The sequence below is a fragment of the Somniosus microcephalus genome, chromosome 2 (assembly GCF_052327205.1).
Source record: "Somniosus microcephalus isolate GS21.2 chromosome 2, FLI_Smic_1.0, whole genome shotgun sequence".
NCBI classification, from domain to species: domain Eukaryota; kingdom Metazoa; phylum Chordata; class Chondrichthyes; order Squaliformes; family Somniosidae; genus Somniosus; species Somniosus microcephalus.
Window position 1 is genome coordinate 260,222,339 of NC_140988.1, and position 25,236 is coordinate 260,247,574.

Consider the following 25,236-nt stretch of genomic DNA (forward strand, 5'->3'; position numbering starts at 1 on the left):
AATTTATACTGCCAGCACAAAACATGCAAAATACTTTACAATACCCTTGTGCAGGGAGGGTGGGTCTGGTAACCGGGATCATGTTTGGGGTGCGCTGTCAGTTGGCATCTTCATGAATTTTATGTGCTTGCAGGCCAAGGCCACACAGCCACAGAACGATTTGATGCTGGCCCTTTTTGGCTGTAAATGTCTGGATTGCATTGGTGAGTTTGGAGGCATAGGGCCACCGCCAGCAAGTATCCTCCATTTTATTATCCTTCCTACTTTCTTAATCATCATGAGAGTTGCTAACCTTGTTTGGCAGGTGCATGGCCACATGTTTTGGACTCTTTCCTTTCTTTGAAGGCACTGTATTGGATGATTTGAAACTTTTCTCTTCCTATAGGTCCTTCCCAAAATGCTGAAGAATGGTGCATCACAGCAACTTATATCACTTTTTTTAACCCAGCAAGTTGTGATCTGGAATGCACTGCCTAAAAGGATGGTGGAAGTAGATTCAATAGTCACATTCAAAAGAGAATTTGATAAATACTTGAAGGAAAAAATTTACAGGGCTATGGGGATAAAGCAGGGGACTGGGTTTAATGGGGTAGCAGTACCACAGAGCCAGTACAGGCATGATGGGCCACCTTCTGTGCTATATCATTTTATAATCTATCCCAAAGACAAGCACAGATTTGAGCACCCCTGAGAAGTTGAGTTTGAGGAAGGAGCATTGAGTGATTATCACTCAAGTGAAGCTGGCACAAGAAAGAGCAGGCTATGCTGAATGCCCATAGCATTTGCTGCTGTATGGCAAACTAGCCAAGGGAAAGTATATAGATATATTTTTAAAGGGCTCCTTTTGCAAATATTGTAAGTGAGCTAAGGAAGGCTGATGCAAAGGGTTAGTATACTGTCGTTTTCATGTGTGATTGGATGAAAGAGCTTTTGTCTGACTGTTGAAGTTCTACATTGTCAAAGTTACAGCGTAAAGCTATCTACAAACCAAACACTAGCCAAAACAGCTTTTATTTTCATTATTTATGACAAGTTCCAGCTTACAACATTTTATTAAGAATGTATATATTTTCTTCCACTTCAAAAATGTGAATGAACTCTTTGGCTTCCACTCTGTACTTTTTCCTTCCAATAGACACAACTTTAAAGAATTCCACGACGCAGAGTTGCTTCACTTTAAGATGCTGACACGTGCCTTTTGATGATGGCTCTTAAAGAGGATTAAAGTTTGAAAAGGCAACCTTATGGACACAGATAGAGCTGTTTTCCAGCTACAGGCTAAAAAGATAATGCATACATTTAAGACTGATAGACACACTCCACAAATAGTAAAATAAGCTAATCCAATGAATAAATGAACAAGACCAGGAAGGGCACAGATTTTGTCACAATCAGTGCTGAATTAGCTAATCTAAGCCAAGGCTCCGGTGCAACCAGTAGCCTCAACACTGTAGAAGATGCTTTAAGAATTTTCTTAAATCTGTCCTAAAAATGAAATCAGTCATCAGAATGAATGCTAGCAAAGGAATTTACCAATACTAATTTAGCCATGAAGGCTTACACAAACAAAACATTCTATACCAGGGCCAGAAGTCAAGCGGCCATGGCCACAGGTCAGGAGACGGCTTGTTAATGGGGAAATAAATATTGGCCCAGAGTAGGCATGGGGTACTCACGCGTAGGCTCAACGCAAGTGCCGCTTTTGTGCATACACTGCGCATGCGCGGGAAACCGGCACTTCCGTTCCCCTGAAAGAAGGGGTTGACAGGTGGAACGTGTGCGCCGGAGAGGCAGCGCGTGTGCATCGAACTTACGTTTTTTTTTGCAGGTTTCTCTGGGAGGGTAAGTCTCCAGCACTTACACTTTTAAAAAGCAGGTGCAAGGCGGAAGTGGTGAATTAATTAAAATTAAAACATTTTTTCCACAGGTTTATTATTTTTAAATACATTAAAGAAAGGTAAGTTTATTTTTAGCCCTGTTAGAAAATGTAATTAATCTTTTCAAAAATTTAAATTATTGTTTAAAAGTTATTTCATGTAATTTATAGTTATTAAAAATGTGATGTTTTGGGGCTTATAGTATTTATAGGTTTGACAGGTCTTCCTGTCAGACTTATGAATGAAGCATTCCCTGCTACCATTGGCTCTCCATGGCCCACGTGATCCCAGGGGACGCATCGAAATAACTGCGCCCCTGGGATACACAAGCACTGCGCGCCGGCAGTTGGAGGAGGCCCAGGATCGGAATCCCACGCGGGCCCACAGCACAACGGCCGGCGCGCTAGCTAAGTGCAGGTCGGGGGCATGCACCTGCGGGAAGCCCCCGACCTGAATTTCTGGGCCAGTAAGTCAAAATACTGCAGATGCTGGAAATACTCAGCAGATCAGGCAGCATCTGTGGAGAGAGAAACAATTAACATTTCAGGTTGGTGACCTTTCGTAACCATTTTAAGCAAGTATAGAGACAAGGAAGGGGGAGGAAAGAACAAAAGGGAAGGTCTGTGATAAGGTGGAAAGCAGGAGTGATTAAATGATAAAAAGGATGATGGTGCAAGGCAAAAGGGGGTCGTGACAGGACAAGTTAAAAAAAAAGTGGGTTTAGAGGAGCTGTAAATGGCAACAGCAGAATCATTACCAGCACCTGCTGTCTGAAAAATGGGAGCAGTGGTTATGATCTGAAATTGTTTAACTCAATGTTGAGTCCGGATGCCTGTAAAGTGCCTAATTGAAAGATGAGGTGCTGTTCCTTGAGCTTCTGTTAAGTTCATTGGAACAGTGTAAGAGGCTGAGGACAGAGGTCCGAGTGGGAGTGGGGTAGAAAATTTAAACGACAAGCAACCAGAAGCTCGGCCACGCTTGCGGAGTGAACGGAAGTGTTCCGCAAAGCAATCACCCTATCTGTAATTGGTCTCCCCAATGTAGAGGAGACTGCATCATAAGCAGCAAATACAGTATACTAAATTGAAAGAAGTACATATATATTGTCTAATCCTGTGTGAGGCCCTTAGTAAAGACCTGAGAACTAGGGAGTAAACGAGTGACCTGGCATGTCTAGGTGCCGGTGCTTCCTTGTTTTGGAGATTATCAGGACTCCGAGAAGTAATTGACACCAGAATGGCTAAATTCGAACATGTGTCACTCAGATTGGTCAATAAAATTTGGGGTTTCCTCTGGAAATTAAGAACATACAAGAATGTTTTTGACACTATGGCTGGGAAATTCCTTGGTGCTGCTCCTTCACCAGAGATGCAGTGGAAATACCGTTTACATGTAAATGGGCTTCCCCTGCACTTCCAGCAAAGTACTGCTGGTGGAGGGGGGAGCAGCTTGAAGGAATTTCCAGACCTAAAGTTTAGTGTCAGTCTTCAATCCTTATCTTAGTTCAAGTTCGTTTAGTAGTTTATACAATATATGTAGAACAACGTCTTTATAAAATCAGAAGTGCCTCTCTGATGGAGAGATTACAGAAAGTCGAGATTGTACGGCTATACCAGCCAGATACAGACCAATGCAAGTGTGCCATAGATGCACAAGTTTCCGAGTCAATGCAGGTGAGATTTAAGCCAGCTAGTCCAGATACAGCTACCAGCATGGAAGGTTAATTTATCCAGGAGGAATAGATCGTACCTCTACAAAGGTTCATCACTTTGATGTCTCAAAAGGCTAAAACAATCCTCCCAGAGGAACGCAAAGCAACCAGTTCATCCGCACCAACTCATATTGGCACGGTTGTACAAGTTCTGGAAACATTGCTATCTACAAGCATATAGACTTTAATCTGTTCAATAGATTAGCTACTTTATGCTGTGAAATAACAACTAAGCAGTCAAATCCTAAATCAATCTCACTGATTTATATCTCAGGCACTGATGTCAACTGTAAATTTGTAAATCAGCAAGGTTTCTTTATTATTTGTTTTTGGGATGTGGGCGTCGCTGGCAAGGCCAGCATTTATTGCCCCATCCCTAATTACCCTTGAGAAGTATGATATTGTTGCTATCACGGAGACATGGTTGAGGGAGGGGCAAGACTGGCAGCTCAATATTCCGGGGTATAGAATCTTCAGGTGAGACGGGGGGGGGGGGGGGGGGGGGGTGTAAAAGAGGAGGGGGTGTTGCAATATTAATTAAGGAGTCAATTACTGCTGTAAGGAGGGATGATATATTAACAGGTTCCTCTAATGAGGCCATATGGGTTGAACTTAAAAACAAAAAGGGGGCAAGCACTTTGCTGGGAGTGTACTATAGGCCCCCAAACAGTCAGGAGATAGAGGAACAGATATGTAGGCAAATCTCAGAAGTGTGCAAATAATAGGGTAATAAAAGTGGGGGATTTCAATTTCCCCAATATTAACTGGGATAGTCAGAGTGTGAAAGGCTTAGAGGGTGCAGAATTCTTAAAGTGCATCCAGGAGAGCTTTTTGAGCCAGCATGTAGAAAGTCCTACAAGAGCGGGGGCAGTACTGGACCTAATTCTAGGGAATGTGGCCGGGCAAGTGGTAGATGTGTTAGTAGGTGAGCACTTTGGTGACAGTGACCATAATTTGGTGAGATTTAAGGTAGTCATGGAAAAGGACAAGGATGGACCGGAAATAAAGGTTCTAAATTGGGGGAAGGCCGATTTTAATATGATAAGGCAGGATCTGGCCAATGTGGACTGGGATCAGCTACTTGAAGGAAAATCCACATCGGAGCAATGGGAGTCTTTCAGAAAGGAAATTGAGAGAGTACAATGGCAACATGTTCTGATAAAGGTCAAGGGTGGGACCAACAAGCCCAGGGAACCTTGGATGTCAAGGGATATACGAGAATGGATTAGGAAAAAAAGGGGGGCTTTTGGCAGATACAATGGACTAAAGACAGAGGAAGCCCTAGAGGAGTATAAAAAGTGCAGGGGGATACTTAAAAAAGAAATTAGGAGAGTGAGGAGGGACCATGAAATAACACTGGCGAGCAATATAAAAGAAAATCCTAAGGTGTTTTATAAGTATATTAAGGGCAAGAGGATAACTAGGGAAAGAGTAGGGCCCATTAGGGACCAAAGTGGCAAGCTGTGTGTAGAGCCAGAAGATGTAGGTGGGGTTTTAAATGAATTTTTTGCATCTGTGTTTACTATGGAGAAGGACGATGTGGACATAGAAATCAGGCAGGGGGACTGTGATATATTGAACATATTAGCATCGAGAGGGAGGCGGTACTAGCGGTTTTAGCAGGCTTAAAAGTGGATAAATCCCCAGGCCCGGACGAGATGTATCCCAGGCTACTATGTGAGGCAAAGGAGGAAATTGCAGGGGCTCTGACACAAATTTTCAGAACCTCTCTGGCCACAGGGGATGTGCCAGAGGACTGGAGAACAGCTAACGTCGTACCATTATTCAAGAAGGGTAGTAGGGATAAACCAGGGAATTACAGGCCAGTGAGCCGAACATCAGTGGTAGGGAAATTATTGGAAAAAATTCTGAGGGACAGAATTAGTCTCCACTTGGAGAGGCAAGGATTAATCAGGGATAGCCAGCATGGCTTTGTCAAGGGAAGATCATGTCTGACCAATTTGATTGAATTTTTCGGGGGGTTACTTGGTGTGTGGATGAGGGTAGTGCAGTGGATGTGGTTTACATGGATTTCAGTAAGGCTTTTGATAAAGTCCCGCATAGGAGACTGGTCAGGAAGGTAAGAGCCCATGGGATCCAGGGTGCCTTGGCACATTGGATCCAAAACTGGCTTAGTGGCAGAGGGTGATGGTGGAAGGTTGTTTTTGTGACTGGATGCCTGTGTCCAGTGGGGTACCGCAGGGATTGGTGCTGGGTCCCTTGCTGTTTGTGGTCTACATTAATGATTTGGATGTGAATGTAAAAGGTATGATCAGTAAGTTCGCAGATGACACGAAAATTGGTGGGGTGGTAAATAGCGAGGAGGGAAGCCTAAGGCTGCAGGACAATATAGATGGGTTGGTCAGATGGGCGGAACAGTGGCAAATGGAATTTAACCCTGAAACGTGAGCGGTGATGCATTTTGGGAGGACTAACAAGGCAAGGGAATACACAATGAATGGTAAGACCCTAGGAAAGACAGGATCAGAGGGACCCTGGTGTGCATGTACATAGATCCCTGAAGGCAGCAGAACAGGTGGTTAAAAAGGCATATGGGATACTTGCCTTCATTAGCCAAGGCATAGAATATAAGAGCAGGGAGGTTATGATGGAGCTGTACAAAACGCTGGTAAGGCCACAGTTGGAGTACTGTGTGCAGTTCTGGTTGCCACACTATAGGAGGGATGTGATTGCCTTGGAGAGGGTGCAGAGGAGATTTACCAGGATGTTACCTGGGCTGGAGCACTTCAGCTATGAAGAAAGACTGGATAGGCTGGGGTTGTTTTCCTTGGAGCAGAGAAGGCTGAGGGGGGACCTGATGAGGTGTACAAAATTATGAGGGGCATAGATAGGGTAGATAGAAAGGAGCTTTTCCCCTTAGTAGAGGGGTCAATAACAAGGGGGCATAGATTCAAGGTAAGGGGCAGGAGGTTTAGAGGGGATTTGAGGAAAAACTTTTTCACCCAGAGGGTGGTTGGAATCTGGAACTCACTGCTTGAAAGGGTGGTAGAGGCAGGAACCCTCACAACATTCAAGAAGCATTTGGATGAGCACTTGAAATGCCATAGCATACAAAGCTACGGACCAAATGCTGGAAAATGGGATTAGACTAGACAGGGCTTGATGGCCGGCGCGGATGCGATGGGCCAAAGGGCCTCTCTCTGTGCTGTATAACTCTATGACTCTATAAGATGGTGGTGAGCCACCGCCTTGAACTGCTGCAGTCCGTGTGGTGAAGATACTCCCACAGTGCTGTTAGGGAGGGAGTTCCAGGATTTTGACCCAGCAATGATGAAGGAACAGTGATATATTTCTAAGTCAGGATGGTGTGCAACTTGCAGGTGATGGTGTTCCCATGTGCCTGCTGCCCTTGTCCTAGGTGGTACAGGTCACGGGTTTGGGAGGTGCTGTTGAAGCAATACATCTTGTAGATGGTGCGGCGGTGGTGGAGGAAGTGAAAGTTTAAGGTGGTGGATAGGGTGCTAATCAAGCGAGCTGCTTTGTTGTGGATGGTGTCAAGCTTCGAGTGTTGTTGGAGCTGCACTCATCTAGGCAAGTGGAGAGTATTCCATCACACACCTGACTTATGCCTTGTAGATGGTGGAAAGGCTTTAGGGAGTCAGATGAGACACTTGTCACAGAATACCCAGCCTCTGACCTAAGAACATAAGAAATAGGAGCAGGAGTAGGCCAATCGGCCCCTCGAGTCTGCTCTTCTTGCCACGGTATTTATGTGGCTGGTCCAGTTAAGTTTCTGATCAATAGTGACCCCCACGATATTGATGGTGGGGGATCTGGCGATGGTAATGTCAAGTGGCGGCAGTTAGACGCTCGCTTGTTGGAGATAGCCATTGCCTAGCACTTATGTGGCGTAAATGTTACTAGCCACTTATCAGCCTAAGCCTGAATGTTGTCCAGGTCTTGCTTTATTATCTGGGGAATTGCAAATGGAACACAACACTGCAATCATCAGCCAACATCCCCACTTCTCACCTTACGATGGAGGGAAGGTCATTGATGAAGCAGCTGAAGATGGTTAGGCCTAGGACACTGCCCTGAGGAACTCCTGCAGCAATGTTCTGGGGGCTGAGATGATTGACTTCCAACAACCTCAACCATCTTTCTTTGTGCTAGGTATGACTCCAGCCAGTGGAGAGTTTTCCCCGATTCCCATTCATAGAATGGTTAGAGCATGGAAGATGGTCATTTGGCCTGTCGAGCCCGTGCTGCCTTTCTGCAAAAGCACTTCGGCTAGTCCCACAGCCCCGCCCTTTCCCCGTAACCATGCGGTTTCCCCCCCCCCCCCCCCTTCAGGTACTTAGACTCAATCACGGCTTTCAACGGGAGTTGTATGTCTCCACCACCCTTTCAGGCATTACATTCCAGATCCTAACCACTTGCTGAGTATGAAAGTGTTTCCTCATGTCGCCTTTGGTTCTTCTGCCAGTCACCTTAAATCTGTGTCCTTTGGTTCTTGACCCTTCCGCCAATGGGAACAGTTCCTCTCTGACTATTCTGTCCAGATCCCTCATGAGAGGTGTTTGGCGCCTTCCAGGATGCTTCTCCTCCACTTTGTGCGGTCTTGGGCTAGGGATTCCCAGGTGTCGGTGGGGATGTTGTACTTTTTCAAGGAGACTTTGAGGGTGTCCTTGAAGTGTTTCCTCTGCTCACCTGGGGCTCTCTTGCCATGTCGGAGCTCTGAGTAGAGCGCTTGTTTTGGGAGTCTCGTATCGGGCATGCGGACATTGTGACCCGTCCATCGGAGCTGATTGAGTGTGGTCAATGCTTTGATGCTGGCCTGAGCGAGAACACTGACATTGGTGCGCCTATCCTGCCAATGGATTTGCCGGATGTTGCGGAGGCAGCGTTGGTGGTACCTCTCCAGTGCATTGAGGTGTCTGCTGTACATGGTCCATGACTCTGAGGCGTACAGAAGGGCGGGTATCACTAGTGCTCTGAAGACCATGAGCTTGGTGCCGGTCTTCAAACCCTCTCTTCCTCAGGTGACCAAAAGCTGCACTGGCACACTGAAAGCAATGTTGGACTCCGTTATTGACGTCTGCCCTGGTTGACAGTAGGCTCCTGAGGTATGGAAAGTGGGCCATGTTGTCCAAGGCCTCGTCGTGGATTTTGATAATTGGGGGGCAGTACTGTGTGGCGGGGGCAGGTTGGATGTTTAGTGTAAGGCCTATGCTCTCGTATGCTTCGGTGAAAGTGTTGATGATGGTTTGGAGTTTGACCTCCGTGTGTGTGCAGATGCAAGCATCGTCTGTATACTGTAACTCAACGACAGAGGATGGGACGACCTTGGATCTGGACTGGAGGCAACGGCGGTTCAACAGTTTCCCGTTTGTTCTGTAAATTAGCTCCACTCCAGCGGGGAGCTTATGGAGGATGAGATGGAGCATTGCAGCAAGGAAGATCGAGAAGAGCGTTGGTGCGATGACACAGCCTTGCTTGACCCCGGTCCGTATGTGGATTGGGTCTGTGGTGGAACCGTTGGTCAGGATCACGGCTTGCATGTTGTCGTGAAGCAGGCGGAGAATGGTGACAAACTTTTGAGGGCAGCTGAATTTGAGGATAATCCCTCATCATCTACAAAGGCACAAGTCAGGAGTGTGATGGAATACTCTCCACTTGCCTGGATGAGTGCAGCATCAACAACACTCAGGAAACTTGACATGATCCAGGAAACTTGACATGATCCAGGACAAAGCAGCCCACTTGATGGGCACCCCATCCACCATTTAAACATTCACTCCCTCCACCACCAGCGCACCGTGGCTGCAGTGTGTACCGTTTGATGTCCAGGGCAGTCACTCTCACCTCTGGAACTCAGCTGTTGTCCATCTTTGGACCAAGGCTGTAATGAGGTCTGGATCCGAGTGGTCCTAGTGGAACCCAAACTGAACATCAGTGAGCAGGTTATTGGTGACTAAGTGACGCTTGATAGCACTGTTGACAACACCTTCCAGCTCTTTGCTGATAATTGAGAGTAGACTGATGGGGCGGTAAATGGCCAGATTGGATTTGTTCTACTTTATGTGGACAGGACATAACAGGGCAGTTTTCCACTTTGTCGGGGAGATGCCAGTGTTGTCACTGTACTAGAACAGCTTGGCTAGTTCTGGAGCCTTCAGCACTACAGCCGGGATGTTGTTGAGGCCCATAGCCTTTGCTGTATCCAGTGCACTCAGCCATTTCTTCATAGCAAGTGGTGTGAATCAAATTGGCTGAAGACTGGCTTCTGTGATGGTGGGGATGTCAGGAGGAGGCAGATATGGATCATCCACTCAGCACTTCTGGCTGAAGATGGTTGCAAACGCTTCAGCTTTGTCTTTTGCACTCGCATGCTGGGCTCCGTCATCATTGAGGATGGGGATACTCCTGGAGCTGCCTCCTCCCCCCATTAGTTGTTTAATGGTCCACCTCCATTCATGACTGGATGTGGCAGGACTGCAGAGCTTTGATCTGATCTCGTGATTGTGGGATCGCTTAGCTCTGTCTATAGCATGCATGTCGTCCTGTGTTGTAGCTTCCTCAGGTTGACACTTCATTCTTAGGTAAGCCTGGTGCTGCTCCTGGCATGCTCTTCTGCATGCCTCATTGAACCAGGACTGGTCCCCTGGCTTGATGGTAATGGTAGAGTGAGGGATATGCCAAGCTATGAGGTTACAGAGTGTGGTGGAATACAGTTCTGCTGCTGCTGATGGTCCACAGTGCCTCATGGATGCCCAGTTTTGAGCTGCTGGATCTGTTCTGCATTTATCCCATTTAGCACGGTGGTAGTGCCACACAACACAACGGAGGGTGTCCTCACTGTGAATATGATTCTTCATCTCCCCAAGGACTGCAGTGGTCACTGCTACCAATGGATAGATGCATCTGCGACAGGTAGATTGGCGAGGACGAGGTCAAGTATGTTCTTTTGTAACACGAGAGAAAAAACCTAAGAAATAAAAGTAGGGCATGTGGCCCCTCAAGCCTGCTCCACCATTCAATAAGATCATGGCTGATCATCGACCTCAACTCCACTTTCCCACCCGCTCTCCATATCCCTTGATTCCCCTAGAGTCCAAAAATCTATCCATCTCAACCTTGAATATACTCAAAGACTCAGCATTCACAGCCCTCTGGGGCAGAAAATTCCAAAGATTCACAATCCTCTGAGTAAATAAATTCCTCATCTCAGTATTAAATGGCCTTCCCCTTATCTTGAGACTATGACCCCTAGTTCTAGACACTCCAGCCAGGGGAAACAACCTCTCAGCATCCCCTTCAGAATCTTGTATGTTTCAATGAGATCACCTCTCATTCTTCTAAACTCCAGAGAGTATAGGCCCATTCTACACAATCTCTCATCATAGGACAGCCTTCATCCCCGGAATCAATCTAGTGAACCTTCATTGCACTTCCTCCAAGGCAAGTATATCCTTCCTTAGATAAGGAGACCAAAACTGTGCACAGTACTCCAGGTGTGGTCTCACCAAGGCCCTGTACAATTGTAGCAAGACTTCCCTACTTCTTACCACCTGCCACAGCCCCAGTCTGGTAGCTATGTCCTTCAGGACTCAGCCAGCCCAGTCACTAGTGGTGCCACCGAGCCACTCTTGGTGGTGGACATGGAAGCCCCCCACCCAGAGTACATTCTGTGCCCTTACTACCCTCAGTGCTTATTCCAAGTAGTGTTCAGCATGGAGGAGTACTGATTCATCAGCTGAGGAAGGGCAGTAGGTGGTAATCAGCAGGTTTCCTTGTCCATACTTGAACTGAAGCCATGAGACTTCATGAGGTCCAGAGTCAATGTTAAGGACACCCATAGCTGCTCCCTCTCTCCCATATACAACTGTACTGCCACCCCTGGTGGGTCTGTCCTGCTAGTGGGACAGGACATACTTAGGGATGGTGATGGAAGCATCTGGGACATTGGCTGAAAGGTATGATTCTGTGAGTATGATAATGGCAGGCTGTTGCTTGACTAGTCTATGGGACAGCTCTCCCAATTTTGGCACAAGTCCCCAGATGTTAGCGAGGAGGACTTTGCAGGGTGGACTGGGCTGGTTGTGCCTGAAGATGGTGCAGAGTGGTTAGTCTGCTTTTATTATTTTTTTCTGCAGCGGTTTGTTACAACTGGAGTGGCTTGCTAGGCCATTTCAGAGGGCAGTTAAGAGAGTCAACTGTGGGTCTGGAGTCACGTACAGGCCAGACCAGGTAAGGACAGATTTCCTGGTTACAGCTGAATTACAGTGACATACCTGAATTTCCTCTGGAACCTGTTACTTATTCCATCAACTAACCTTATCTAATTATTTACATATTTTATGTTAAATGCTGTTAAGTCTTTGGAGTGAGACGTGAATCCACAACCTGACTCAAGAGGCAAGAGTGCTACCAACTGAGCCACAGAAGCGACTGCCCAAGAGGGGAGGTGAGGAGAATTTTTCCTATGCAGCAAGTTATTATCTGGAATGCACTGCCTGAAAGGGTGGTAGAAGCAAATTCAATAGTAACTTTCAAAAGGGAATTGGATAAATACTTAAAGGAAAATTTTGCATGGCTGTGGGCAGTAAGCAGAGGAGTGGGACTAATTGGACAGCTCTTTCAAAAGAGCCAGCACAGGCACAATGAGTTGTATGATTCTAATCGAGTCATAACTTGCATTTATTATAGCACCTTTAATGTAAAACATTCTAAGGTGCTTCACAAGACTGTTACCAAAGAAAATTTGACAGCGAGCCACATGAGATATTCTTGAAACATGGCACAAAAAGATTCATGAGCTATGCAGTCAAGCTAGCCGACAGTCAGGTATATGAGCCAAGCACTGTTCCTTACTTAGCTGCTGCTCCCCTCGGCTGCTGCTGCAGTCTTCGGCCAGAACTGGTTTTTAGAGGCTACAATCTAATTTCTACATACCCAGTAGATGACTCCAGTTTTAAACTGGATTTATATCAATTGCTAATCCAATGGATATACAAATGAGAGGATGCAAGAAACGCTCTTGTAAATAGTACTCTAGACCATCAGCAGATATAAACCTTTTACCATTGGCGTAAAAAGGGTGCAACTCACTGCATGGAAATTCTCCTGCATGGTATCCAAGATGTGTCCAAACTCATAGTTCAGAACTCCAATATGTGTGGCAAAGACTTCCTCTAACCCATGAAAGATCAAAGCTAGGCAGTGGACTGGTGACAAAAAATGGGAAACAGTTGAAGGGAATGAGAGTTCTGACCTACATCAACCTCACAGTACACTGGAGAGGGACTCAACCTCATGGCAGAGGCAATTCTTTGCAAAAACAACTCTCAGGGACATGGATTAAACAGCCAGTCATGATTCAGCTTGTTATGTGGCACTGAACTTAGACAACAATTTGCATCTTATAGCACCTTTTAACATAGGAAAACTTCCCAAAGTACTTCATAGAGGTGCAATCAGAACAAAAACAGTCAAGAACATCAAAGTGGATGGCATGACCCACGTTGCCATGTGTAGACCCTTCAATCACTGAAAGCAGAACCTGCAGGCCACGTATGAGAACATGCACTCACAGATCCAAGTATTGATACCTACCATGATGGAAGCAAGCAGCCATTGCTAAAGCTCTGCAGCTCCAATGGACAGAACTACCAGTCACTAGGGGTATGGAGTGTGTTCATGGTATGGCCAGGAAGATGGTAGCAATGCACTATTTTATGGCAAGTTATACTGCTCACCATGTCACTTGTGACGAGGTCCTAGTCCATACTGTCCGCCTCAAACCTATGTGGAAGTTGTTGAAAGACCAACTAATAACTGTGCTTTTGCGGGGTGGGGTCAAGAATGAGCTGTGGTTAATCACCACCCGTTAATGCTATAATTGGGTGAAAAAATGGCAGCTGCCGCTCTTGTGCCAGCGAGTCCCGCAGCCGCTGCCATTTTGGGGTGGCCGGTAGCACTGCCGATAATAGATTGCAAACATCATTGAAATTAAGCAGATCGTGGTGTCAGTGACTTGGCGCCCAATTTGCTAGATTGGACTTTGCCGCTCCACTTACCGGCATGCCTTAACTACGACGAGCTGAGGAAGCATTGACAAGCAGGAAAGAGGCTCCAGCAGTAGTGTTTAAAGGGATCATCAGCAATCACTTGCACCTGGCATGTTTCTGCAGTTTGACTAACTGTGCAACTTTCTGTAACTCCGCCAGCTTTATTAATTTCTTTCAAGCTTCTAAAGTAACAGGGAGTGTTGTTGCAAGTGGAGAACGCCTTCATTATTATTGCAATACATCTGCTCTCACTCATGCAGTCCACCTCGCGGTCGAGCATCTTCGGCAGAGGGAGCGGAGAAGACGCACACAGAGGGAGTAGGGGGACCAGGAGGGCTCTCAACAGGAGGCTTTACTCACCTAGGGTCTTTAGAGAGCACTTCTCATATATCCATTTATAAGCAAGGAGCAGTGCAATAGGTTATGCTTCACCAAGGAGGTGGTCACAGAACTCTGCCACCTCCTGCAACCAGACCTACAGCTTGAGAGCAGGGCGACCACAGCTCTCCCAGTGGCAGTCAAGGTCACCATTGCCCTCAATTTCTTTGCCAGCGGATCCTTCCAGTCTGCAGCAGGAAACATAGCTAACATCTCAATTTGCCATCGATCGCTGCATTCGGGAGGGCACTGGGGCTATCTACACCAGAAGGGACTACGTTGTCTTCTCTGAGCAGAGATAAGCAGGACAAGCGTGCATGTGGCTTTGCCAGGATAGCGGGCTTCCCCATGGTGCACTGACTACACACTCGTGGGTTTGCAGGCGCTGTATAACAATCCTGAGATCTTCCGTAATCGCAAAGGCTAACACTCACTTAATGTGTAACCACGTCCAGCAATTCCTGATGGTCAATGCCCGCTATCCAGGCACCAGTCATGAGGCCTTCATTCTGCATCAGTCCAGTGTGCCAGAAATCTTCCAGCCACCACAGCAAACTCGAAGGTGGCTGCTCCGTTCTCTACCTGGCTCATGACTCCCCTCCGCAACCCCAACACGATGAGAACTATGCTTCCACCAGGAACATCATCGAGCAGAGCATCGGGCTACTGAAGGTTCCGCTGCCTTGACCATTCGGGAGGAGCCCTCCAATACACGCTGGAGCGGGTGTCCCATTTCTTGGTCTGCTGCATGCTCCACAACTTGGCCACCATGAGGGTGCAGCCCTTGCCACCAGGGACTGCAGGACCATCCAAGGAGGAGGAGCAAGAGGACAAAGGCGGCAGGCAGCCAATCCCCTTCCGGACAGACTGTCCGTGAATGCCTCTTCAGACTCTAATTCCAATGAATGAAATCCCACATCCCCATCATACCATCCCTGTCACGGAATATCACAGCGTCCTCCTGGGCACAAAGCAAAAATAAGTGACACCACAAAAGATTCCAAACAAAATTAATAAAAAATCACCACATATTTATAGCAAAAATATGAACTAATCATCCTTGTGCAGTCCCTTAGTGCCTGTCATTCGTGTGCCTTTTCCTACTCTACTGCTCCTACAAATTGCTCCCCCAGTAGCTGCAGCATGGCTAGTGGAAGGTGCTGAGTTTCCATGGGGCAGACTTAAGATGGCCTTGCAGGACAATCTCGGGCAGCTCTGGCCCTAGAAGGCCCAGCTGCAGACTGCAGCACCTCGGCATGGGTTGCAGCAGTCTGGGCTGGCTGACGGGCAGCAGCAAGGGCAATGGCAGAGTGGCAGTGCTGGGAACAGGCATACTGTCATCTTGAGCGGACAGCAAGGTCCTGCTCCACTGACCCACTGCCACTCCCCCAGGGCGGTGCATTAGCATTCCTAGCAATCTGTTGGAGCACAGATTGCTGGGCTGCTCAGACACCGTGAAAGCCCCGGTCAACAGTGGTTAAACCCAGCCACGATGGCAGCAGTCAGAGCTTGGGTGGCATCAAGATGAGATTGCATAGACCAGTCTGAGCTTGGGTGGCATCAAGCAGAGACGACATGAGAGCAATCTGCGCTTCCGCTGTAGCACTAAGATGTTGGGTTGCTTCCGCCTGTTCTGCAATGGCAGATGTGACATTGCCCATTACATCTGGTCGACAAGGTCTCTTTGAAAGTCTTCCATCATTTCCAGCCTGGAAATCCTGGGCTCCAATCTCTGCGCAGAGCCTTGTGCAATGTTGGAAGCAGACTCCTCCATGCTCCTTGACATTGCCATGAGGCTATCTGGCAGTCTTGCCATTGCAACTATCAATTCGGTATGCATGCCCATCACCCTTCTTCTGATGGCCGCCCCATTGAAGTCCTCATCCGAGTCCTGTGCAGCAGAACCTTGCCTTCCGAGCTACCCTTTTCCCCCGGCCTTGCTGCAGCCCACTCATGCCCGGTGCCTCACCCTGTGCCGATCCCGCTACTAGTTCTAAAGTATGCGTAGTGCCAGTTTCTGAGCTGATATCTGCGAGTGACAGGTGCAACGATGCAGTGTCGTCTTCTTCCTCCCCTCCCCCCCCACCGTCTCGCTCTCTTGCATCACCTTGGGGATAGACTGGTCCAGTGCTGCTTGTTGATTATCTGAAAGCAGAAAGGCACAAGAGTCAGCACAAGAGTGCTACAGATGACTGGAAATTAGACTAGCAGATATTGGTCCACCTGTTGAGCGTTAAGTCAATGGAACTGCAGTTTTAACGCTGAAATCATGACTATAATCAGTTAATGAGTGAGCACGAATTTTGTGTGCTACCTAGAGCATTTTGAGGTGGCACAGCTTAACATCGTTAGGCCTTAACATTGCCCGTTTCATGACTATATCCAATTTCTAGGCCCAGGGGTCTTTCCTATTGTCCTGGAATATGCTCCTCCCACAATCACCACCACCAAAGACAAAGTATCTGGTCATTTATCCATTTACTGTGTGCAAAATTAGCTGTCACATTTGCTTACATAACAGCAACTGCACTTCAAAAGTAATCCAGTGTTTATAAAATGTTTTAGCAAATTCTAAGGACATGAAATGTACTATATAAATGCAAGTTCTTCTTTCTTTACTTCATATTGACCACACAGTAATCTTCCAGGTGGGCGTAGATTTTTCAGCAACATGAATGGCAGATTCAAACATGAGTTTTTGCATGCGTCAACCCACCCAACTGACCAAAATAACCGCTAGGGGGATAGGTAAGAGTTCTTTGCAGCCGAGAGCAAGAGTCCCGAAGGCTGTGTTGCCTGCCCGGTGCCAGGGTTAAGGACATCTCCTCTGGGCTGGAGAGAAACTTGGAGTGGGAGGGGAAGGATCCAGTTGTCGTGGTCCATGTTGGTACCAATGACATAGATAGGACAAGGAGGTTCTGCTGAGGGAGTTTGAGCAGCTAGGGGCCAAATTAAAAAGCAGAACCACAAGGGTAATAATCTCTGGATTACTACCTGAGCCACGTGCAAATTTGGCTAGGGTAAATAAAATTAGAGTTAAATGCGTGGCTCAAAGACTGGTGTGGGAGAAATGGGTTTTGCTTCCTGGGACACTGGCATCAGTACTGGGACAGGAGAGAGCTGTTCCGTTGGGACGGACTTCACTTGGCCAGTGCTGGGACTAGAATCCTGGCGAATCGAATAACTAGGGCTGTAGAGAGGTCTTTAAATTAATTAGTGGGGGGGAGGTTTTAAGAGAGCGAAAAATAAAAATGACAGCGGAGAAGGCAATAGAGCAAGGTAGCAGTGGGGGAATTAAAAACCAGAGCGTGTCAGGAAAGGACAGAATGTATAATGATAAAGGTAAAGTAGTAAAAGGGGTAAAAGCAGGAATAAATTGTCAAAAAACATATTTGAAAGTTCTTTATCTGAATGCACGCAGCATTCGTAGCAAAATTGACGCATTGACGGTGCAAATAACTACACATGGGTATGATCTGGTGGCCATTACGGAAACATGGCTGCAAGATAATCATGACTGGGAACTAAACATACAAGGGTATTTGACAATTAGGAAGGACAGACAGGAAGGAAAGGGAGGTGGGGTTGCTATGTTAATCAAGGATGGAATCACTGCAATAGTCAGAAATGATATTGGGTCAAAGGATCAGGATAGTGAAACAGTTTGGGTGGAGAGAAGGAATAATAAGGGGAAAAAGTCACTAGTGGGCGTAGTCTATAGGCCTAACAGTTGCAACTCTGTTGGTCGGAGTATAAATCAGGAAATAGTTGGGGCTTGTAATAAGGGAACAGCTATAATCATGGGGGATTTTAACTTTCATATTGACTGGACTAATCAAGTTGGGCATGGCAGCATTGAGGAAGAGTTCATAGTGTATTAGGGACAGGTTCCTTGAGCAGTATGTAACTGAACCAACCAGGGGGCAGGCAATCTTAGATCTGGTCCTGTGTAATGAGACAGGATTAATAAAAAATGTCCTAGTAAAGGATCCCCTTGGAATGAGTGACCATAATATGGTTGAATTCCAAATTCAGTTTGAGGGTGAGAGAGTTGGATCTCAAGCCAGCTTAAATAAAGGAGACTATGAAGGTATGAGAGTAGAATTGACTAAAGTGGACTGGGAAAGCAGATTAAAGTGTAAGACAGTACAAGAGCAGTGGTCTACATTCAAGGAGATATTTCACATCTTTCAAGATAAATATATTCCACTGAGGAAAAAGGGGAGTAAAAGAAAAGACAGCCATCCGTGGCTTAGTAAAGTAATAAAGGATAGTATTCGACTGAAAACAAGAGCATATAAAATTAGCCAAATCTAGTGGGAGGATAGAAGATTGGGAAGCATTTAAAAGCCAGCAAAGAATAACTAAAAGATTAATTAAGAAAGGGAAGATAGATTATGAAAGTAAACTAGCAAAAAATATAAAAACAGATAGCAAGAGTTTCTACAGTTATATAAAAAGAAAAAGGGTGGCTAAAGTAAACGTTGGTCCCTTAGAGGATGGGACCGGGAAACTAGTGGTGGGGAACATGAAGATGGCAAAGACGCTGAACAAATATTTTGTATCAGTCTTTACAGTAGAGGACACTAAAAATATCCCAACACTGGACAAACAGGGGGCAATGGGGGGGGGGGGGGGGGTGGCAGGGGAGAGGAGCTAAACACGATTAAAATCACTAAGGGGATGGTACTCAGTAAAATAATGGGACTTAAGGCGGATAAATCCCCCGGACCTGATTGCCTACATCCTAGGGTCTTGAGAGAAGTGGCGGTAGGGATTGTGGATGCATTGGTGATCATTTTCCAGAACTCCCTGGGCTCAGGAAAGGTCCCGGCAGATTGGAAAACTGCTAATGTAACACCCTTATTTAAGAAGGGAAGTAGACAAAAAGCTGGAAACTATAGACCAGTTAGCCTAACATCTGTGGTTGGCAAAATGTTGGAGTCCATTATTAAGGAAACAGTAACAGGGCAGTTGGATAAACATAATTTAATAGGACAGAGTCAGCATGGTTTTACGAAGGGGAAGTCATGTTTGACAAATTTGCTCGAATTCTTTGAGGATGTAACATACAGGGTGGATAAAGGGGAACCAGTGGATGTAGTGTATTTGGACTTCCAAAAGGCATTTGACAAGGTTCCACACAAAAGATTACTGATCAAGATAAAAAATGACAGGATTGGGGGTAATATACTGGCATGGGTGGAAGATTGGCTATCTAACAGAAAACAAAGAATTGGGATAAATGGTTCGTTCTCGGGTTGGCAATCAGTAACTAGTGGTGTTCCGCAGGGGTCAGTGCTGGGACCCCAACTCTTTACAATCTATATTAACGATTTGGAGGAAGGGACCAAATGCAACATATCCAAGTTTGCCGACGATACAAAGATGGGAGGGAAAGCAGTGAGTGAGGAGGACATAAAAAACCTGCAAAAGGACATAGACAGGCTAAGTGAGTGGGCAGAGATTTGGCAGATGCAATATAATGTTGGAAAGTGTGAGGTTATGCACTTCGGCAGAAAAAATCAAAGAGCAAGTTATTATCTAAATGGAGAGAAACTGCAAAGTGCTACAGTACAAAGGGATCTGGGGGGCCTGGTGCATGAAACACAAAAAGTTAGTATGCAGGTGCAACAGGTGATCAGGAAGGCCAATGGAATCTTGGCTTTTATTGCAAGGGGGATGGAATATAAAAACAGGGAAGTCTTGCTGCAGTTATACAGGGTATTGGTGAGGCCACACCTGGAATACTACGTGCAGTTTTGGTTTCCATATTTAAGAAAAGATATACTTGCTCTCGAGGCGGTTCAGAGAAGGTTCACTCGGTTGATTCCAGAGATGAGGGGGTTGACGTATGAGGAAAGGTTGAGTAGGTTGGGACTCTACTCATTGGAGTTCAGAAGAATGAGAGGCGATCTTATCGAAACATAAAAGATTGTGAGGGGGCTTGAGCGGGTGGATGCGGTGAGGATGTTTCCACTGATGGGTGAGACTAGAACTAGGGGGCATAATCTTAGAATAAGGGGCTGCCCTTTCAAAACTGAGATGAGGAGAAACTTCTTCACTCAGAGGGTAGTAAATCTATGGAATTTGCTACCCCAGAGCGCTGTGGAAGCTGCAACATTAAATAAATTTAAAATGTAGATAGACATTTTCCTAGCAGATAAGGGAATTAGGGGTTACGGGGAGAGGGCAGGGAAGTGGACGTGAGTCTAGATTCAGATCAGCCATGATCCTATTGAATGGCGGAGCAGGCCCGAGGGGCCGTAAGACCTACTCCTGCTCTTATTTCTTATGTTAAAATTTGTTCCTTTCCCCAACACTATTAATTACCTTGATGAGCACAATTATTCACCAAAGATTAACATATAAAAGAGGGACAACTTCCTAACATTAGCATTAATGCGCTCAGCTGATCTTCAGATCAACTCCAATGACATACTGGTGAAAGCATTGTTCATTTTTCTCATCACTTTCACCCACTCTTTCTCTTCCTCCACCCTCCTCACCAATTACCATTTTCTTTTCTCCTGAATCCAGCTGATCATTCCTGGCCCAGCTACCGTTGTTTGTATGCCTGGACAACAAACAATCAGCAGGTTAATCCTGAGCCGAAACCAGTTTTTAACCAAAGATTCACCATGCTTACTGAGATTATAACAAACTATAAGAGTGTAAATCAATCAATTGATGATTAACTGAACTTTTGAGATTATAGTTTGTTATTTCATTTTTATTTAAAAAAAAAAGATTTCCTTGGGTGTTTTTATTTTGTTTGGTGTCTGCCTTCTACTAACAGCAGCTGCTAATGGCAGATACAGATGGTCAGCATACTCTGACCACAAAAGAATACTTTGTTATTGATGCAAGAGACATAATGGTTAAATCACTGCAAGTTTATCAAGAGTAATGAAAGCAACACTAAATGATAAACAGCTGATTACAGGAAACAGTATTGCTTCTGAACAGAACGTTGTGCTTTTTGAGCTACCCAGACATTTTCTGTTTTTACTATAAAATTTATGTACCCACCTCCTATGGTAGTAAATTTTCACGTGAGGCCATTAAACAACCTAAATAAGGAAGCATAATTCTCTCTCCAGAAGGAATAAAACAGCTGAGAAATACAAGCAGTAACATAAATAGAGGAGAAAAGACAAGAATATAAATGATGGCAAAGACTGTTGAATTCCCCTTTCAAATCCTAATTCTACATCAGGAACAAATTATATTTAAAATGAATATAGTTCTGAATAGGAAGCCATAATATAAAATGCCACAATATGAAAACTGTAAGAAAAAGCAAAATGATTGATGCATTGTGCTATTGCTAAGAAAGTTAACAAAGGCACCGAGTGTTACACAAACATACTATATTAAAAACAAAAAATATTGTGAAACCCATGCATCCATTTCTAGCTTCCTTTAATTATTTTTGGTATTTTACAAAAGGCTACTTAGAAACTTAAGAGCAAAACATCACAAAATGTACTTAAATGTAAATCTGACACAACCCCTCACTATTCCTAAAGATTCTGTAACTAAAATGATTTAAAGTAAAACATGCTGCTTCAAAACATCAGGATGATATTACATTTGGGTGTCTTGGGCTGCCAAGAACAGGGTTCTCAATTAATGTTAAGTAACCTGCTCTGCTAAAGTGATAACTAATTGAAAACCAAAGTACTAATGTACTTTTCTGAATGTCAAGTTTGTCAATTTATCTTAATTACCGCAATATTCTATCAAAACCCTCCAAATATTAGCCATCTCTAGTTCTAAATCATACCTCAATGTGGCTCATGTATGAATTATGTGCAGTTCTGATTGTATTAATCAACACATTAAATACACATTTTACATTAATTGGAAGGATGCTGCATTAAACTTAATTTTGCACATTCAGAAACATTTTACTGATGCTTGCAGGAGGTAAACTGGCAAAATGAATGGACTGAAAGTTTGCATCGTCAGTATACAAATGAGATATGAACAACTGGTAGTTACAAATGAGAAATTATTAACTTGTACATTTTTTCTGCCTAGCTGAAATTTGTCATATCATACCAATGCAATGGTTTACATTGCTTTAATACAACATTTCAAATACGAAGTTTAAATGAACTTTGAGGAAAATTTTATATTATACATAACTGATGAGAGGTTTTCAACATAAAAGTTGCTAAAGGAATCAAAAAATGTAGGGACAGCAGACTATTATAACATTTTCCTAAAACCTTGTTCCCCAGTGATGGCTCCCCTGCTCATCTGAACAGCGTGAAACATCAACACTGTAAACTATTCCACACACTAATTTGCAAGCTTTGAGTTATCACTGCTCCAAAGCAAGTGCGTGTTTTTTTTAAATACATTAGTCACTACCATTTAAATCTATATTTTAATTAACCCTTTTACATAAGTAAAATATGTAAAAGTATACTCTCACATTAAAACCTTGAAATATGAAGGAAACTTTGTAATTGAATCCTATTCTTTAATTTAGATATAACCATAACATCTAGTGCATGTACTGACCTTGCTTGAAATATAACCCCTCCCAACAGTTCATTTCACTTTATTTTCAATACTCTTGCTCTTTATAGCTGTTAAAATGAGATGCTATAAAGCACTTTACAGTAATTTAAAAAAAACAATGTACACTGTAAAAAAGCTACACTTAAAAACTTCATTGATAAATTATATGTATGTGGAATGTAAAGCTGTATTTGTGTACCATTATACATTTCAAGACCAACTGCCATTTTAAATACATTGATGATATGGCACATATTTTGTGAAATAATAGAACAAACTAGACAAAGGATGGCTCAAAAACATAACTAAAACAAAAAAAAATACATAGCACAATAAATTAATTCACACAGAACACAAGGAATGCTTTTTTATTAAGTAACAGCTGTGCCTACTGTTGGGACACCTGTTGGTTTGGGGACTTCAGCCTTTTGGAAGGCACAGAGAAAACAAGGATCCGCTCAGTCTGGTCTATTGGGAAGTTACTTCACACCACAAATGGGTTGTGCATGCATGCAAACACACTTCAAAACAGCACAGCCAGCTATGGTAACAAAATGTAACCACATCAATTAAAAAATAAAATAAAAAATACAGAGTATCTAAAAGCATAATTTCCACAGTTATTTTGACACATTAAAAAAAAAATTGGCAAGGATTTTCTGACCAAAGCTTCTTGGTAAAGCCCAAAAACTTTCAAACGAAGTACTTCATAAAGTCCTAACCCTGTGAATTTGTGCTGTTGGATTAGAAGCATTTGTTTAGTAGTAATACCATGGGAGTGTGTTCAGAAGAAAAATTATTCAAGTAAAATAATAGAAAGTTTCAATTGATGTAGTTCCAAAAGTTCTTAGTGTTCCAGTGATTGGGTTCTAGTGACCACAGCTCGACATTAGTAGGGAAGTTTCAGTAATAAGGATTTAGTGAATCAGTTAATCCTCAGCATTTGTCTGTCATTTAAATAGCTCTTGGCCGCTTGGGATTGATCTGCTTACTAGCCTGTTCTTCCTCCTGAAGAGCTGTACGGAAGGCTTTTACTTTATCTGTAAAACATAAGATACAAGTTAGGCATGTGCTGCAGGATAAAAGAGAGATAATTTTCACTTTTGGTCGTGGCGGAAGTCAGTGGAAAAGAAAATCAGGCCGATTCACTGCCAGATTTCTGCCATCAGCAAAACTGTAAATTACCCCCAATACTGCTCAGTAATGTGCACAGGAGAAACAGAACCAGCATTCATACAATATGATGAAAATAATGGTTGAATTAGAGTAATTCTTTGTATACTGTATAAAGTAGCTTTGAACAGTTACAGCTTAAAATGTGTAGTACAGGAAACTCTTTTTTATCCGGCACCCTGCCGGTTGATCAAAAAGTCTGGATTACAGAGAGGTATACTTACTAAGGTACGAGAGCCCCGCACACGGCCACAGATCCAGGTGTCCCTGTTGCATGGCAACAGGTGCAGGACCCCGGTTACACGGCCGCAGATCCAGGCGTCCCTGTTGCATGGCAACAGGTGCAGGAACCCCGGTTACACGGCCACAGATCCAGGAACCCCCGGTTGCATTAATATGAAGTAAAACTTACCTAAACCTACTCCTGAATTTTGCCGGTTAAGAGAGATTTCCGGTTATTTAGGTGCCAGTAAAAAAAGAGTTTCCTGTAATAGAAACTGAACCTTTCTTTACCAAATGTAAATGAAAAAATATTAATTCAAACAATTTGCCCCATTTCTATGAATTGAAGTTGTAGGAATTATTTAAAAAGTGGTCCAAATTTGTATCTTAATTACTCATTGCTTTAACGAGCTGAGCTACTTGTGTTTGGTGGTTGATTTTATCTCCAATTAACCCAAAACCTCTGGAATACCCTTTCCCTTTCAAAATGTGCAGTGTAAAGTTAGATTTTGAATTCCCATTTTCAACTTCTTGTAATCTATGCACTGTGGACTCTAACTGGTGCAGTTGGGCAACGCCTTCTACAAGTGGCAGTTGGCTGCCAGCCAGAAAGATTCACTCAAGTTATAGCTTGGTGTAATTGGTAATTTGAGATTGTTTGAAGGTGGGGCACTGGGGTGGGGGTGCTGGAGGTAGAGGGAGAGCGGGAAAGAGAAGGTTCAAGTCCTGGAACTGGAACTCTCAAACATTATAACACACAGACATCAAGATCATATTTATTTGTTAGATAGTCCTAATATTCTCCTTTCTTTATCACTTCAGTGCAGTACTGACAGAGTTCTGCACTATTGGAGGCATCATCTTTCTGATTAGCTCCTAAACCAAGACCCTGTCTGTCCTGTCAGGTGGACATAAAAGATGCTATGACACTATTCAAAGAAGAGCAGGGGAGTTCTCCCGGTGTTCTGACCAACATTTATCCCTCAACCAACACCACCAAAAGCAGATTATCTGGTCATTAATCTCATTGCTGTTTGTGGAACTTCACTATGTGCAAATTGGCTGCCACATTTTCTTACATTAAACAGTGACTGCACTGCAAAAAAATACTTCACTGGCTATGAAGTGCTTTGGGACATCCTGAGGTCATGAAAGGCGCGATGTAAATGCAAGTTCCTTCCTTCTAGTAGCACAAGAACATAAGGCCCATCGAGCTTGATTCACCATTTGTTGTTAACAATGGCAGCTCTACCCTTTTAATCTCCTTGCCTGTCTCCCCATCTCTTAATATTCTTACATCCCAGGTGAG

At 44.3% G+C, this 25,236-nt stretch overlaps 1 protein-coding gene across 8 annotated transcripts in view; it reads right to left on the reverse strand.

Moving 5' to 3' along the window:
• Positions 1-21,405: 21,405 nt before the first annotated feature.
• LOC147123352 (kinesin-like protein KIF2A) overlaps positions 21,406-25,236 on the reverse strand; it is a 178,518-nt gene continuing 174,687 nt past the window's right edge. For all 8 annotated transcript variants that reach the window (XR_015074288.1, XR_015074287.1, XR_015074291.1 and 5 more), the window contains one exon: positions 21,406-23,572. Coding sequence is in view for 5 of the 8 variants with exons in the window: in XM_085971391.1 (XP_085827517.1) it covers positions 23,487-23,572 (86 nt within the window). In the remaining 3 variants the exon portion in view is untranslated. The remainder of the gene's footprint in view (positions 23,573-25,236) is intronic.